Raw genomic sequence first — 17,224 nt, 5'->3', positions numbered from 1 at the left:
ATTTTTTAAAAAAAATTGGAGACCTAGTTAGTTTTCCCAGCTTGTTGTTCTTTTCTGATTTTACTCTCTTGGACACATTGATAAATCTTTAGCAGCCAAATTACGGGTGGGCACCTAAAGAGGCTACCAGATGTTCTTCCTCTGTCACATGGGTAACCCCAGACTGGTTTCATGCGCAGAGCATTAACGAAGTTGCTCACTGCTTGTCCTTATCCACAGACCATATGCGCTTATATGGCAATTCTACACCTGTCAGTGGTGGTAGATGAATCCATTTCTTAATCGATTCTTCTCTTTACTGGCTCCAATATTCAATGAAATGGAGATATTTTTAAAGCAAGGATGAATTTATACAAAAATAGGGAGAGCTGATCTTTAAAGCAAGGGGTTAGCTTTCTGTTGGGATGACAACCAGGATTTCCCATAATTATTTAGATACTAAAACATTTAGGTCATAGTTAAGTGAAATAATTAGAAAGAATGCAGAATTCAGGATTACGTTTTGTGCTAGCAATAATATAGTAATTAAAATACAATGTCCTGAGAGCTGAAAAATGAGTCAGCTCCAAAGTTTTTGGGTTGAACCTTAGAGTTCAAGAAAATTTGTCAAGGCCTACTCTATGCGCAGACATGAGAGCTACATAGAAAGCAGACTTTATGACTGAGCCAGAGAGACGGGGCCAGGACGAACGGAAAGCAGCCTTGGAAACGGCGCTCTGCTGCCATCTTGTGCTACCAAGAGATTCTTCATAAAAGGAAAAAAAGAGAAGAAATCTAACCCTATGCCTTGAGTGAGGAAAAGGAGGCAGTTCAGAAGCTGAGAGAGCTGGAGGGTGACGTAGACAGGGACGTTGAGAAGCTAAGAGAAGAATAAACCTCTCTGCATTTATGAGAACCTTCCCCAAAGCTCAGGATGGGAAGGAGAGCAAGTGTACCGAGAATATTCAAGGCAGCACTCACACCAAGTGCTCCACTGTGTTGCCTTGCCTCTCAGATGTGATGGCAGGGCTTCCAAGCCAGAAAGGACACACACACACACACACCCCACCTCCCACAGTCTGAAGCCTCCCCTAATAACAGACCTAGGCCCTGCCAAAACACCAGGAGGAACCTGGAACTTGCAATAATTCCCTGCAAACGCAGCAAAAAGCCTGGCTCTGGGAAGGAGGGGCCGCCCAGCCCAGCCCCTGTCCATTTTTTCTTCTGTAAAACCCTTCCTCCCAGTGAAGAGACAGAAAAGCACTCTATTGCCTGGACCAGGGGAGGACAAGCAAGTAATAACAGTAACAACATTTGATTTATATACCGCCCTTCAGGACAACTGGACATCCACTCAGAGCAGTTTACAAAGTGCGTTATTATCCTCACAACAATCACCCTGTGAGGTGGGTGGGGCTGAAAGAGCTCTGAGAGAGCTGTGACTGACCCAAGGTCACCCAGCTGACTTCAAGCAGAGGAGTGCGGAATCAAACCCAGTTCTCCAGATCACAGTCCTGCCGTTCTTAACCACTACACCAAACTGGCTCTCAGTAGGCAGGACAGACCAATTCAAGAATGCAGAGACGTGCTGACAGCCAAAACTATTTGATAACAGCTAAAGGCATCAGCCACGATAGCTCCGATCTTTATGCACAGGGGGAAATAGCAGAATCAGAGGACAAACACTAGGGCAGTTCCAGGTATCAGTTCTGATGCTCGGTGACTGCCCATCAAGGCCCCTCTTCCCCATATCTTTGCCTATTTTCTACCTCAATCAGCCATTAAACCTTGACCACTGCAGCAGTGACAAGCCTTTTATTGCCTGGGAAGTCAGCAAACAGCAGCGTGGTGATCCTCTTCTTCTACCAGAACTTCCAGCAATATAATTCCCCTTTAAAAGTGCTCTCCTGGCTTACATGTCACTCTAGCTACCACCGTGGAATGCAGCCAGGCACCTGATCGTCTGTAACCTGTCAATCATTGGACCACAAAGGGAAAAAAGCGTGCTAGTTGGTGCCAATTCCAGAACAGTTCAAGTACCCCACAGGAAGGTTTTCTGGACTATCCTGAATCTCCTCTGAACTAATGAAGCTGCCTTATTCTTGGGTACATTTCACACTCACGGGTTAATGTGCCATTTCTGAGGAGTTGCCACGATCACAACCGATTCAGCTCGGCACTCGTGTGTTTCACACTATCTGAGAAGTTTTGAATTGGTGTCCTGCACTTTGTTTCACGCTCACTTTGAAGCCCTGATTTTATTGTGGGCTTTGGAATTTATGTCATCTTTTTTTTTTAATGTTTGCACCTGTCTTGTAATGTTGTGACGTCACCACTTGAAACCCCACCCCTCCCTACGCACACCAATGCTGCATCTCTGTGCGGCCATTTTCGCACCTGAACTTTTCACAATGAAAACAGCACCGAGTGGGGTTGAGAACTGATTGTCCCCACCCAGCAAATTTTCCGGCCACCACTGGTCTCACGTGATTCATGTAAACCCTGAGTGGGTGGGGTGTGGTGGTCTTTTTGGAGAAAGACTCCTTATGTTTGTTCAAACGCCATTTTAAGGCCATCATTATCATTTATATTGAGCATTAAAAATCAAAAGGGAAACATGTCCAAAACAAATGAACGGAAGTGGTTCTTTGCGGAGCCAGAGAGCATATCTGCTGGTGGGGATTTCCCATGGCTGAAATGTTACTGTCCTTTAGAAATACAAAAAACATTACAGAAAAAGTGGACGGGGTGCTGAGGAGGGTGGGTTCTATTAGATCCACACAGACTAATCAGCTCAAGGAAAAGGAGAGGGTGGTGTAGAGAAGCAAACAGCTCAAATGTGATGAGGAAGCTTAAGAGGAAGCTGCGGCAGCAGGATGGGGGGGGGGCAAGGATGGGAGCCAGAAGAGAGGAGAGGCTGAACAGAGGCCTTGCCGGAGGGAGAGTCTGCCGGGCCCCTTGCTCATTCCCAGCCTTGCGCCCTCCTTCACTCTGGGCCACATATAATCCCTGGTTCACAAACTTCCTGGCACTTGGCAAGGGCAAGAGGCAGCTGAGCAAAGATTAAAGTCGGCGCACCAAGCCCCTCGTGTGCTGCACAGCTGAAGGCCCCACCACCACCAGGGCTGCCGGCTAAGCCAAGCCCAAGTTCCTCAGGGGTGTTGCTTGGATGCAGGTGCCGGTGTGCAGAGAGTGAGCATGTGCACTTGCACCCTGCGACCCCAGCCTGGCCTGCCTCCCTCTCACTATGCATTCTGCTTTCCCTGCTCAGGCCAGGCCAGGCGGGCGCCCAGCTCCCTGCTGCCAGCCAGCTGGGCAGGCCAGGGATGCTTCACTGCACTGCCACTAAATGCTGAAATGTTTAAAAAAGGGGGCAGACAAAGCAGTCAGGGAGCGTGGGTGTGGTCAGATATGCACAGACCAATCAGCTCCCAAGGAAAAGGAGAACGGGGGGGGGGGGGGAGAAGCAAAAAGGGAACAAAAGTGTTCACACTGGCATTAATCAGGCCAGCTGCAAGTCGGCAGAGACTTCAAAATAACATTGCGGTATGTCCGCCGGGGGGGAGGGGGGGAGATCAGGGATACCGTGGACTAAGAGCAGCACTGCGTCCCATGACTAGCTTGCAAGTGTGAAACCTCTGCAAACAAGGGACGCGAAACAGGTGCGGAAACGCTGTAAAGCACGAGTGTGAAAAATACCCTGGTCACAAAATGAGCTCAGCTGTCGCAGCACCTGAGATCCCTTGACCCAGGGATTGAATTTGTTGGACCTTGTGAAATTCAAAGCAGTGCTCCACTGCCAAGCCACAGTCCACAACCAACAGCATGGGGAGTGGAGGGGGGAATGCACTCTTTTACAGAGGATGCTGCCTCATTACCAAGTCTGATCACACTGAGGACCTTCTTGCTTCTGCAGCTAAGCCAAGAGAAGCAGCAATTCACTTGCAGTTTCAGTTTCTCAAAAATGTGCAGGCCATGATGGCGCTCACCCCTGCTACCCAACAGACCTCTTCCCGCAGCAGTGCAGAGCCTCACACACCCTGACCCCACCCCCAATCTCACTACTTCGAGTCTTACCAGTAGAGTCTTGGCGCGATGGTAAGGCTGGACGATGGGCAGCCCTAGGGGCGTCACCCACTCCACTGTCCGCCCAGACTTGGCAATGAGCCGGGCACTCTCCGTCAGCCAGCTCTGCAGGAAGGAAGGGGGGTGGTGGTGAGCACAGCTAGGGTCAGAGCTTCATTGGGGCCAACATAAAAATCCAGACATCCCAAATGTTGCATAAATTATGTGGTTCAGGAGATTTTGCATGGACTTGCAAATTTTATTCTGCTTTTGCTAGGCACAAAGAGAGAGAACAGACGTGCTTGCCCCATCACCACTGGATGTCCTGGCTCGCGTGTGCACGCGCATGCACGTGCGCGTGCGCGTGCGCTCTCTCTCTCTCGCGCGCGCGCGCACACGCACTCTCTCTCGCTCAGCTTAACTTACCTCACAGGGTTGATGTGAGGATGAAACACAGGAAGGGAGAACCCTGAACTCCTTGGAGGAAAAGTGGGATAAGGATGCAATAGAGTTTCAAGAATCTCTAAGACCAGAATCTTGCTCTCTTGGAAGAGAGACCATCAGTATCTGTGTGAAGCCAGGCTCAGGGAGTGAATCTAATCCAAAAGACACACGCTTACCTGGATTTCTCGAGTGCCTGAGAACATCTCCTTGAGGCTGTTGAAAACCAGCTGGACGAGGTAGTGAGATGCTTCCCAAATGTACTCCTGCATGGTGGGAAAGCAAGACAGAGACAATAGGGGGCGCAAAGAGGGGCCCCCCTCTGACCTCACCCCTGCTCCCCATCTGTCCAGTTTCAAGGGGATCGAAATTGAAAAAACTGTGACTGGGCTCTGTGTGAGTTTGTCACTCGACTGAAATCTCCTGCCTAAACCACTACTGCCAGCTCCCGGACATGTTTTTTAGGAAAGAGCATGTCAGGGAGACATCTCAGCAGAACCTTCACTGTGATGCACCAGAGGTTAAAGCCCCCCTTCCATTGTGCATAGTTCTCACGGTGGACCTCCAACACCCAGCTTGCAAGAGGGAGAGGAGAAATCTGTCAGGGTCTCCACAGCACCCGTGCAGAGGAAGATGCCCCCCCCACCATCCCCTGCACAGGTGGATAACATTGGGCTCTCAAGAAAAAACCTGCAACCTAGAAGATCTTGAGGCCTTGGGAGAAGGCAAGGAAACATCCATCCCCCAGCTAGGCATACTGCTTACTTGCTGCCCCAGTCCTTCCTGCAGATTTAGTAAGCTGCCTCAAGGACGGTGGAAAAGTGGGAGTAAAAATGTTTTGATTATATTGATAAATCGGAGAATGGTGCCTAAAGGGCACCAAGACAGGCCTGAGGCCCCTGGATAAAGTTCCAGGAGATAACAGGGCAGAAGACCGTACAGGAAGGGGGAAGCCGGGCTGCAGCAGGAAGGAGCAGTGGAAGCGCGGGCACAGTAACCGAGGTGACCTGAGCTTTGGCCAAGTCTGAGCCCTGTGGTTGTCCACGGCATGAGACAGAAAGCTAGAGGAGACAGACCCCCCTGTTCTGATCTAGCAGGGTTCTTCTTATGCAGAGAGCCTTTTTGATGGAGGATTTGTACAAAAATGCAACCCCCACCCCCATCACAGCCTGAAGTTGTGCAGTCTGAAAGAAAATGCTTTTGACTAACAAAAACTAGCTGTCAGCTTATCACTACCCAAAGCTGTCTGCTGGTAAAATCCACAACTCCCCTCCCCCCACACTCCTTCTGGCACCTCTGGTGGGTAAGTGGGAGCTGATTTGGGGGCTGGTACCCCCACCCCAGTTGTTGATCTGGACCATTATGTTTTTGTTCCAGGTACAGAACTGAGGAATCCTGCTGAAAATGAAGGAGGGGAAAAGATACCAACCTGGGGGAAGGCCTCGATCTCCTTGAGGCGTTTCTCAATCTGCAGGCGCCCTCCATACCGAGTGACTCCATAGACCACTGTCATCACCGTCTGCTTTACCACTTTGCGACCAATGAAGCCGTCCAATACCTGAGCAATTGTCTTGCCCTCCTCAGCATCTCTCTTTCGAAACACCTCCACCTGTCAAAAGTCATGGAAATTTATGACAATGACAATATGACAATGGCAGCAGGATTATTATATCCAAAAACTGGAAAAGTTCAACACTATCCACAATAGAGGAATAGTTAGAGAAAGGATGGAATTTGCAGAGATGGCTACACTTACTTCTTTGAGAAAAGACATTGTCTACATTTATTGTTACCTGGAAGCCTTTTATACTTTTTGCAGGGAATGGGGCGGAAATGTCATTCTAAGCACATGTCCAGTTTCATTGGCTTTTTTGTTGAAGTAATTTTTTCTACAGACCTGGGAAGTCCCCAGCATACAAAAACACTCTGTGTTTCATCTGTGTGTGACCCCTCTGTGTTGCTCTCATGAGTGGAAAAGGAGTCTAGCCACTTTACTATCAGATATGTCAGTCACAACTTCAAAACTGTTCTGTAATGAGGACAAGGTGGGAGAGAACACTGAAAACACAAAAGACATTTCCACCACGGCTGTCCTCAGCACTGTCACACACACACACCCTTCTCACCTGCTGAGCCACACCACTGTACACATCCTGAGGAACATCAGAGGGCATGAGGTTCACTGAGGCAGCACCGATGACGTCCCGCCCAAGGGCTGCGTAGTGCTGGAGGCCATTGCAAGAGCCGTCCTGGGGAAAGACCACACAGATTACTGGATGGCGGTGGAAAGAGAAGTGGCAAGGTTCAGACGATGCGGGGATGTTTGCTGCCACCGCATCTTCTGCCACAAAAATGCCCTTGAAGGCCACCTTTTTAGTTCACCTCTGTTGCCCACGCACCTGATGGACAGGAAAGTGGGAGATGTAAGCAGCGGGATCTGGTGACCTGGTGGCCATGGCAATCTCCATACAACAGGCCAAGGCCTGCCACGGCTCATCAGTGGTCATCCACCATTTCCTGCCCTGAGGAGGAACAAATACAGGTGTGATTTTTTTTTTTTAAGTGGGAAAAACTGTTCAAATTTAGAGCAGAAATGCTAATAAGGCCTGCTTCAGGAACTGCGACTCTTTGCTCAGTCAGCCCCACTACCAAACTTCTGGCAGAATTTGTTGATCAAGTATCTTCCTATCCCCTAGGGGGCTCAGGGCAGCATGCCTGGTTTTCCCTTCCTCTACTGTACCTTCATGACGATGTTGGGACATAGATGAGGCTGAGAAAAAGTAACTGGCTAGAGTAAATCTGATGGAATTATTTACAATAATAGACAATACCAGCAGACTCCCAAGAGGCTGAGGGGCTGCCATCATCATTCCTATCCTTAAAAAGGGCAGTAAAGATAACCCTTCTAATTACAGACCTATTCGGCTATTAAGCTCTGTAAGTAAGCTATATGGAAAACATCTTCAATGGAAACTTAAGGACTGGATTGAGGAAGGGGGTTGCCTAGCCGATGAACAAGCTGTGTTCAGAGAGGGGTACTCAACACTAAACCAATGTGCAGTCTTAGACCACCTGATCACAAAATACTCCTCCAACAGTGTCGTTATACGCAGCTTTCATCGACTTAAAATCAGCGTTTGATTCAATTTCTAGACCCACATTATGGGAAAAATTAAAATCTATATCAATAAACAGACATTATATCTGATCCTACATGAAAACAACACAATACAAGTCAGATACAGCCCCAAAGGTTTCAGGCTCGATAGAAGTAAGGTGGGAAGTCACACAGGGATGTATACTGGCCCCCCTTCTTTTCAATTTATATATTAATGATATGGTATCCTATTTAAACAATCCAGATTTCCATCTCCTGAAAGTTGGGAACAGAAAGTGTGCTCCTTTATGCAGATGATGCAGTCAGGACTCCTACAGGACTGAGGAGAGCTAGGCGCTCACTTATGCAATATTGCCAGGATTAACAGTATAGAGTTTAATTATGCAAAAACAAAGATCTGGTCTTTGCCAAGAGACCCAGAACTCATTCATGGAACCTGAACTCAGTCTGCATAGAACAAGTACGATGCTTTAAGTATTTGAGTGCGATCTTCCAGGCGACTGGGTCAAGCAATCGCATATCTCCCATGTTGTCTCAAGTGCTCAAAGGTCTACTGGAGCAATCCAAAAAAATTTAGGTAGATTCCTGACAGCTGTGCTTAGGCTATTCCCTGCAAAATCACTAGCTCAACTAACGTGTGAAGCTTTGCTTAGTATTAAATCCAACTGCACCTCGATGGAAATAACGCAATCAGAGAATTATCTTCCAGGTCCTCCCTTGTACCACAAATGCTGCAATTCGACTGGACGCAGGCCTGGTAACAGTGGAGGCCAGATTATGGATTGCAGCAGTACTTCATTGGTTAAAGTTAATTTTTTCCCAAAAGATTTATCAATTTAATGCTAACTGATCCTTGCACTCCCCATCCTGGGCTAGAAAGATAAGATAGTAAACTAGCCTCCTATGGCTTATCACAGCAATTACTGCTCAGTATGGGTTATGGTCAAGCCAAAAAGGCCATTAAGCAGAGAATAATAGAGGTCGAGAGGCAACACGACTTAAGTAGAACCAAAATGTTACTATTTGACCCTGACCCCATGATTAGGCTAACCCCTATGTTAGGCTAACCCCTATGTTATAATCTGGCAAATCATGAACACAGGAAAACCTTCACATTAATGCAATGGGATGTTTTGCCCTCTGCTGTACTTGACGGTAGAAGAACATTTGTGTCCCTGTGGTGACAGGAAAACAGAATCACTAGAACACGTCATCTTTGACTGTAAGATATACACGCAGCTACAAGAAGATTACATAAGGCCTATACTTTCTGCCCATCCAGGAAGACATAGAGCTTCTCTCCTTTCAAAAATGCTCTGATAGATCCCAGGACATAACATATAAGGTTGCCAAATTTGACTGGATGGCAATAAAGAACAGGAGATTGTTCATTACTTGTATATGGTTTTATGAGATCTGGTTTTATGATATACTAAAATTCTAATTTTTAAACTTTTTAATGTAATGTAAGGCAATGTAATTTATTACTATATTGATATACCTTTTAAATTGTATGATCTATTATTATTCTTGTAATATCCTTGCTGGTCTAGGACCGTAATAAATTTGATTTTAACTGGCCAGAGGAAGCTTTGTGACAGAATGGAGTATTCAAACCCAGGTCTTGCCACACTGCACTGACTGGTCTGCCCTCTATATCCTGTTGTTTCTCCAGGTGCTCTTTTCCACACTCACAGGCTAGCACAGACTTTGAAAGAAAGTTAGACAGGATACCTTCCGTTGATCTTTAGTTTTTTTAAAAAATGGGTCAAACGCAATATGATTGTGGGGTGGAAGATTTTTAAAAGTGCAGCTGCTATCCCCATATTACAGGGGATGGGACACATAGACCAAGCAGTTCAGCTTACAACAGCCCTGCAGTTTAGCCCAGTGTTGCTTCCCCCCAGTTATAGACTGTGGCTGAGACAAGGTGGTTTACCCTGTAATACAATCCAATGTTATTATCTGTGTATTGCATGGGTGAGGGTAAGAGTGGCTAACAACAACCTTCAAATGTTGCCCGGCATCATTCTGTACTTATCAGGACTGAAGACACCGTTCAACCAATTCTCCATGGTCTTTTGTACAACTGTCAAGTTCAAGAGACAACAAGGAAATCAGTGACGAATTGCCCAGCATGGCTTTTGTTTCTTATTTCTTCTTAATGCAGCAGCTGCCTTATAATCTGTGAGAATACCATACTGTCCCCCCATCCATGAGAAAGCAAGCTCAAGAGGGAGGCAATTTTGACGGCAAGTGAAACACTAGGAAAGGATCCCCCGCCCCGTTCCGCCATGGCCATGCTGAGACCAGCCTTGGCCGCCCAACAGCAATCTCTGAGCTGGCACTGCCCTCAAAAAAGGCTCCATTGGGAGATTGATAGTACCCCTGGCTGTAGGGTGCATAGGATTGCACCTCAAGGTGGCTTGTTAATGCACACACCATTTCCCGACAAGTCCGGCTCCCTTTGTAGAAGGGAGTCAGAGACTCTGAGCCAAGGCTTCAGCCAGGGAGAGCACGGTTCCCTTGGCCATGAAGCTCTCTCTGGCTAAAGCTGGGCCAGTCAGCCAAGTCCCATCTCTGCATGCTACAACATGAACCACCCAAAGCAGGCAAGAGGGACAACTGACAGACAAAAAACACAGCTAAACAAGAGCACCACCCCCAAAACCGATGCAACAAAACTACTGCGAAGGTAGATTAAGAACACAGATTTCCCAGCTCCACAGCCACCTCTCTACGTCCTGGATCCCAACAGCTCCCATGCGAGATGGAAAGGCCACCTTTGCTCATAATCCGCCCTCACCGTCAGGGGATAGTCTGCCGAATCCAAGATGTCCTCGATGACCTCATCGGCATAAGCCAGCCTGTCCTGCAAAGAGTTCTTCTTCTTCAGCCCAGTGAGGTTGATGAGATGGATCTTCAGCCAATTCAGGCCATGAGGACCCAGTGGCTTCCCCTCGGCAAAGAGGAGGATGGCCCGTGTGAGGTCACTTCCCAAGTGGTTGAAGTGAGGGGGACACGGGTAAGTCCTCCCACGGAAGTCCATGTTGTGGGGGAACCAGAAGGTCCGGTCCTGCATATGCTTAGCAATGGAGAGTTTGTAGAGAGCATCCATACGCAAGCTGAACATTTCCATCGCTTTCTTGCGGCACTGGGCCATCTCCCGCTTCAAAGCTGATTTGGTCAAGGGCCCCCCTCCGAGGGCAAGCTTGGTGGGCTGGGGGGCTTCAGAAGGTGGGGGTGGGATGTCCAGCTTCTCATTGCCTTTGTCATTGAAAATGGAGATCACGATGTCTAAGATGGCCTGGTTGACCTTCCACGGGCAGTTCCCCAAGTGGTTCAGCGCATCCATAACCAAATTGAGGTCACCGCGGGGGCACTTTTCCAGAAGCAGCTGGTGCTGCACAGCCCCATCCACAGACCGCATGAGCTTGATGGGATTAAGGATGTAGGCACCAAAAGAAGGGGAGACCCACGGCACCGGCGGGCACAGCATGGGGATGACAAATGAGTCAAAAGTGAGGGTGGTTTCGACAGACTCTGAGAAGAGACGGGTCAGTATGGGGTGTGGTCTGATGAACCCAATCTGCAGGAAGAGGAATTTAAATGTTTGGTTTCAGAGGCCCAAAAGTACCCTTCAGAGACACCCACCCATCCCTTCTGTATCAAGAAACTGGTTTTCCAGAACTTTTATCTCCCTGTTGCTGTGTTTAATCCTGGCCTATTTTCTCACCTACTCATGTTTTCATGCCACGTGTTATTTTATGCTGCTGATTTTATTAACTTCATGTATTAACAACAACAACATTAGATTTATATACCGCCCTTCAGGATGACTTAACACCCACTCAGAGCAGTTTACACAGTCTGTCATTATTATCCCCACAACAAAACACCCTGTGAGGTGGGTGGGGCTAAGAGATCTCCAGAGAACCGTGACTAGCCCAAGGTCACCCAGCTGGACATATCATGGACGACATTTCTGATACAGACCAGCTTTCCTGAATGCCTTTTAATAAATATCTACTGTTTTGAAATCTGAATATTATATTTTTAGTTTTCTTGTTAATAACATTTGATAATAATATTCGATTTATATACTGCCCTTCAGGACAACTTAACGCCCACTCAAAGTGGTTTACAAAGTGTGTTATTATTATCCTCACAACAATCACCCTGAGAGGTGGGTGGGGCTGAGAGAGCTCTGAAAGTGCTGTGACTGACCCAAGGTTTCAAGCAGAAGAGGGGGAATCAAACCTAGTTCTCCAGATTACAGTCCTGCCACTCATAACCACTACACCAAACTGACAAATAACCTAAGTACTTACATAAAGACACACCCCAATCTGCAATGGAAATAGATATTCATATGCAGGGCTGCTTAATTTTGCTTGTCATGGGAGAGGGGCACTGAAGGCCAATCCTCCGACTGGCTGAAATCTTAGTCAGTGGGATCCTTGGGTTTTGCTAGCATTTCCCATACACTTTCAAACACACCTTCGTAAATGCTAGAAACATGCTTTTAAAAATAGAAAAAGCCAATTCTGGAGCTGAATTCTGTGTCCAGTGCCACATTTCATGGTTTGGTGATTTGTTTGACTTTTTTTTGGTCTCCCCTGGCAAGAGTACTTGTAGTTCTTGCCTGTGTCACACTGCTATCTTCAAGTCCCCTCAAGGAGTTCCCTCTAAACATTCTCCCATGTGTCCCATTTCTAGATAAAAATGAATGAGAAGTTCACATTTACAGAGAACAGCCAGCGCTTCATAGTTCTAGGGGTCTTCTCCCTGACACTTGCTAGGGCACAAATATTTATATTTTTCACAAATTCTGCCTTTTAAAAGCGGATGCTGAATTCTGTGACTGGGCATCAGTTCTGCAAGTTCACCACGTCCGCACGCAGCGGCTTGCGGCACAGATTTTGCTGGGCTCCCTCACCTGGCGTCCACTGCGGAAGGAATAGACGTGATACAGGATAGGGATGAGTTTCTGCTCCAGATCGAGGCTGAGGAGGTTGCTCTCCATCTTGAGTACTTGGACCATCAGCTCTACCAGGTGCAGGCCCAGCTGGACCACCAGAGAGTGGGGCCAGACGCACTCCCTGCTAACCAGAGAAGGTCCATAGCCAGCCTCTGCCTGCAGCTGCTCCCAATACTTCCGTGGCAGGTAATTATCTGGCTGCAGAGAGGAGACAGAAGGATCAAGGCCTAATTCCCATGGTTTTCTTGCTTGCCCAGCCACAAAGGCCAAAGCAACCAATCATCAAGGGCGCGAAATTTCCAGGGGCTCCAGCCTCAACCAGGTGGATGCCTTGGAGATGCTGTTTAATTTTGCTCACACAAGCAGCTGCTCAATGCCCTGCGCAGTCCAAAGGGTGGGAACCTTCCAGGCAGCTATCTGGGACAAAGAGAGCGGTAAGGATACCGGCATTCTTAAGGAGTCGGGGCCTACTGGCTTAAAAAAAATTAAATGTCAACGTCGCTTCAGTTGTCTTTAGGCTTTGCATTAGTATGTTTGAGGTTCCATTGCTTTTTAAAAGTGCTGTAAACCACTGTGAGGACCCGATAGTCCCGATAAATCAAATATTAGAGGGGAAGAAAGAAGGGACCAGGCACTGAAAAGTCTTTAGCAATAAGGCAAGGGGCACCCTCCAAGGAGTTGGGGATTCATAATTGAAACCTGAGAGGCTTCCAAGAGTCAACATGGGCTCCCCTTGTTAAAAAAAATATATTCTACCCCTCCCCGACACTCTACCCCAGGCCAACCAATCTTATAAAAAATCCCATAGCTTGTTGTTAAGCCCAGACAGGCTAATAACTGGTTGTCTCCATGTGTACACCCTACATTTCCCCCTCCTCCCCATTCTGTTCCTCAGTGCAGCGTACACAGTCTCTTCTCCCCCCGCATTTAATTTATTACATTTCTAACCCGCCCTCCCTGTGAACGGGCTCAAGGAGGGTAAGGCAAAGGTAAAGGTAGTCCCCTGTGCAAGCACCGAGTCATTACTGACCCATGGGGGGATGTCGCATCACAATGTTTTCTTGGCAGACTTTTTGGTATGGGGTGGTTTGCCACTGCCTTCCCCAGTCATCTACACTTTACCCCCAGGAAACTGAGTACTCATTTTACCGACCTCACAAGGATGGAAGGCTGAGTCAACCTTGAGCCGGCTAGCTGAACCCGGCTTCCGCCAGGATCGAAGTCAGGTCGTGAGCAGAGCTTGGGCTGCAGTACTGCCCCTTACCACTCTGCACCACAGGGCTCACATTATTAAGTAACAACAATAAATATAGTATAAATAAAAATATAAAACTCAGTTTAAAACCATAAAAATATATCCAACAGTGGCAAAGATGTTAAGACTATACACCTCTTCAGCAATCAGAGAAGGGTAGGGCAGGCAGGTCAAATTGATTTAAATCACGATTTAAATCACTAGTCAGTAAGACTAGATTTAAATCATGGTTTTCTGCATAAAGACTCCTCACACTTAGCTTCTTGTACAGATCTATTCTACTCCCAACAATCTTCTATTCATTGAATTTTTTGAAACTTAGCACTTAAGAGGTAAGGGGTTGGTTCTGTGTACAAAGATTTGAAAAAGAACAATGGGATTAAGGTCTTTTTCTCAACTGTGTATGTTTATTTTATAACCTTTTTGCTACGAAGAAGAGACGTGATCTCTTCAGACACAAATTCAGAGTTCTGAGAACTGTAAAACCAAGCATCTGTGATAATATCTTCTAGATAGAAAAACTGCCCAATAATCTTACAGAAACCTCTGGAAGAACATGTCATTATGAATGGATTAATGGAATTCGTTTACCAAAAAATTTAAACATCACATGAATATATAGCCTCATGCTACATAATTAAAAACTAATCCTTATTTCATGATGATATCTTAAATAGAAAACTATCTTTAGACAGTTTTTTCCTCAAAAACGTTTTATTTAAAAAATCTGGTTTAAATCAAAAAGATTCAAAATTTTGATTTTTTTTTAAATCACTGATTTTTATTCACCCTGCAGGTCATAGATGTTTCAGATAACAATGGACCAAGGCCACAGCAGTTCTTCACAACAGCCCTGTGAAGTAGGTCAGGCAGAGAGACAGCGATGGGTTCAAAGTCACACTTGTTCTTTCCCTGCTGCCTCCCAAAAAGGACTGCTGAGCTTACAGATGTCCGGGGTCTGAGCCCCAGCCCCCAGACTTGACAAAAGGGAACAGCAGGGGACAAAAGGGTGGCAGCAACCCCACCCCCCAAGCCGGCAACCAGGGCCAGAACCCACCTACTCCAGGGGGAAGGGGCAAAAGGCCAGAACCTCAGAGGGGTGGAGGGGACAAGGAGAGACCAGCCAGTCCCACCTTCCAGGGGGAAGAAAGGGGACTAAGCAGGCCAGAGGGAAAGGGCCACAGCAGGGGGAATGTGGGTCCAGCAGCAGCAGCAGCAGCCCAAGCAGAGCCCTTACCTGGCAGGGAGAGGAAGCAGCCTCTACAGCCCAGAGCCACACCATGGCTAGAAGACAGCAGCCTGGCTCAGGAGTTGCTAGAAGCCAAGCCTCTCCAGGGGGGGCTGCCACAGGCATTCTGGGGGAGGAGATGGGTAGCCCCGCCCAGCACTGCTGAGCAGGCAGCGCAGAAGCTGGCTAAGGCAGCTCCTCGTGAGCAAGGCCAGGCAAGCTCAGTAGCTCAGAGGCTGGGTGGGGCAGCTCCTCGTGAGCAAGGCCAAGGAGCCCTCAGCTGGGGATGGCTCGCACTCAACCCCACCCTACCAGCAAGACAAAGGAGCCCAGAAGGGATTAGTGGTTGGAGGGAAACACCTGGAGGAACGCACAGCTGGGCCCGGTCAGGAGAGGGAGCAAGCCTGGAAGGAGGGCGGGGTGGAGAGAGGAAGCCCTATAAAGGGTGGCTGGGAAGAGCTCTGGGGTGGTGGGTTTGAGAAGGAGTGGAGCAGAGTGAGAGCCAAGGCGAGTGGAAGACTGGAGGGGAGTTCTGGAAGGAGGAGAGGATGGAGGACACAGGGGGTAAGGAGGCCAGGTTGAGCAGGCCAGCGAGTGGACTGAGAGGGAGTCAGGGTGATGTATACCGCCCCTCCTTCCACAGAGCAGGGTCCTGCAGTATCCCTGGTGCCCCCTCTGATGTCAGGGCCGGCCCAGCTGGGGCCCCGCCCAGCAGTGGCAGCGACAAGCCCTGACAACAGATGCATAACAGCAAAGTCGAGGCCCCCCTGGATGGTGTTCTATCCCTCTAGTCATCCCCGCAGCCTTACTTGGACTGATGTATTCTGCAAAGTAGCGCTCTTCCAGCTCCGCACAGGCCAGCAATTACTCACCCGAGTGTCTTTAGCCAACAGCCTGATGTAGCTGTCATAAAGTCTCTGAATTTTTTCCACCCAACAGCTCCAGGACTTCCTTTGGATGATGTACTTGTTGTAGACTTTGGTGCCCAGTTCCCTCGCCAAGATCAGGAGGGATTCCCCTTGAGGGGGAAGGCTGGAGAGGCTCTGAAAGGGAGAAGCAAGCAGGGTCTTCTAAGAGCTAAACAACACAAGACAAATTACGTAAGGATGCTCAAGTGAAGGGAGAGCAATGTTAGCCGGGAAGAGTAGTTTGAATTCCACCATTTCCTACAGAGCCGGCAAAGATCACTCCTCAGGGGGCTTGTTAAATTCACCTCTACAGAGCTGGCAAAGATCCTCCTCAAAGGATTTGCTAATAATGGACAGAGCCTTATGTGCCCCAGAGGACGCTTCGTTCAGGAGATAAACAAATATTGGTGGTCCCTGGCCCCCGGAAGGCCTGCCTGACCTCGACAAGAGCCAGGGCTTTTTCGGTCCTGACTCCAACCTGGTGGAACTCTCTGTCTGTTGAGACCAGGGCCCAGCAGGATTTACTCTCTTTTCACTGGGCCTGTAAGACAGAGATGTTCCACCAGGCAGGCATTTGGGGGCTGAGGTTGGGCTAGGCCTCTGCTAGCCTGGAAAGAGAAGAAGAGAAGATCTGAGCCCTCCCCACCAAAGTCATCCACCATCTGGCTTTTAATGAGTGAATATTGACTGCTGCTGTCCGGCATATTAGCCATTATATTTATTAGGATGTTTTTGTCTGAAATTTTTAAACTGTCTTCTTTCTTTTATGATATGTAAATTGTATGAAATGTTTTTATCTGACGTAATCCGCCCTCAGCTTGCTTGTGGGGAGGGCAGAATAAAAGTCTAAAATAAATAAATAAATAAATTGGGGAGGCAAAGAAGAAGAAGATAACAAACTCTCTGAGGAGTGATCATTGCTAGCTCTCTAGAAAGGTGAAATTCAGGTCCTTTTTGCACTGAGACTTTAAAGCATTTCAGTATCTGTTCTGCTTCCCATGTTTGCAGGAGTTTCACACTTGCAAGGTAGTCATGGGATGCAGTACCGATATTTGTCTGCGGTATCCCCGATTTTTCCCCCTGCAGACATACCACGATTTTATTTTGAAGCCGCTGCCGAGTCGCATCTGGCCCGATTAATGTCAGTGCAAATGCTATACTCCCTTCTGCTTCTCTTCTCTCCCCTCTCCTTTTCTCTGGGAGTTGATTGGTCTGTGTGGAATTAACCACTCCCACCCACCTCAGCTCT

At 47.8% G+C, this 17,224-nt stretch overlaps 1 protein-coding gene across 2 annotated transcripts in view; it reads right to left on the bottom strand.

Annotated features, from left to right (window-relative positions):
- POLRMT (RNA polymerase mitochondrial) overlaps window positions 1-17,224 on the bottom strand; it is a 49,946-nt gene that overhangs the window by 19,271 nt on the left and 13,451 nt on the right. For both annotated transcript variants that reach the window (XM_054979452.1, XM_054979453.1), the window contains exons 8-15: window positions 15,940-16,110; window positions 12,543-12,782; window positions 10,410-11,192; window positions 6,885-7,007; window positions 6,612-6,734; window positions 5,915-6,094; window positions 4,665-4,751; window positions 4,057-4,170 (exon numbers count right to left, since the gene is read on the bottom strand). In XM_054979452.1, the coding sequence (XP_054835427.1) occupies window positions 4,057-4,170; window positions 4,665-4,751; window positions 5,915-6,094; window positions 6,612-6,734; window positions 6,885-7,007; window positions 10,410-11,192; window positions 12,543-12,782; window positions 15,940-16,110 (1,821 nt within the window). The remainder of the gene's footprint in view (window positions 1-4,056; window positions 4,171-4,664; window positions 4,752-5,914; window positions 6,095-6,611; window positions 6,735-6,884; window positions 7,008-10,409; window positions 11,193-12,542; window positions 12,783-15,939; window positions 16,111-17,224) is intronic.

The sequence above is a fragment of the Eublepharis macularius genome, chromosome 5, assembly GCF_028583425.1.
Source record: "Eublepharis macularius isolate TG4126 chromosome 5, MPM_Emac_v1.0, whole genome shotgun sequence".
NCBI lineage: Eukaryota > Metazoa > Chordata > Lepidosauria > Squamata > Eublepharidae > Eublepharis > Eublepharis macularius.
This window is presented reverse-complemented; position numbering and strand designations above follow the sequence as displayed.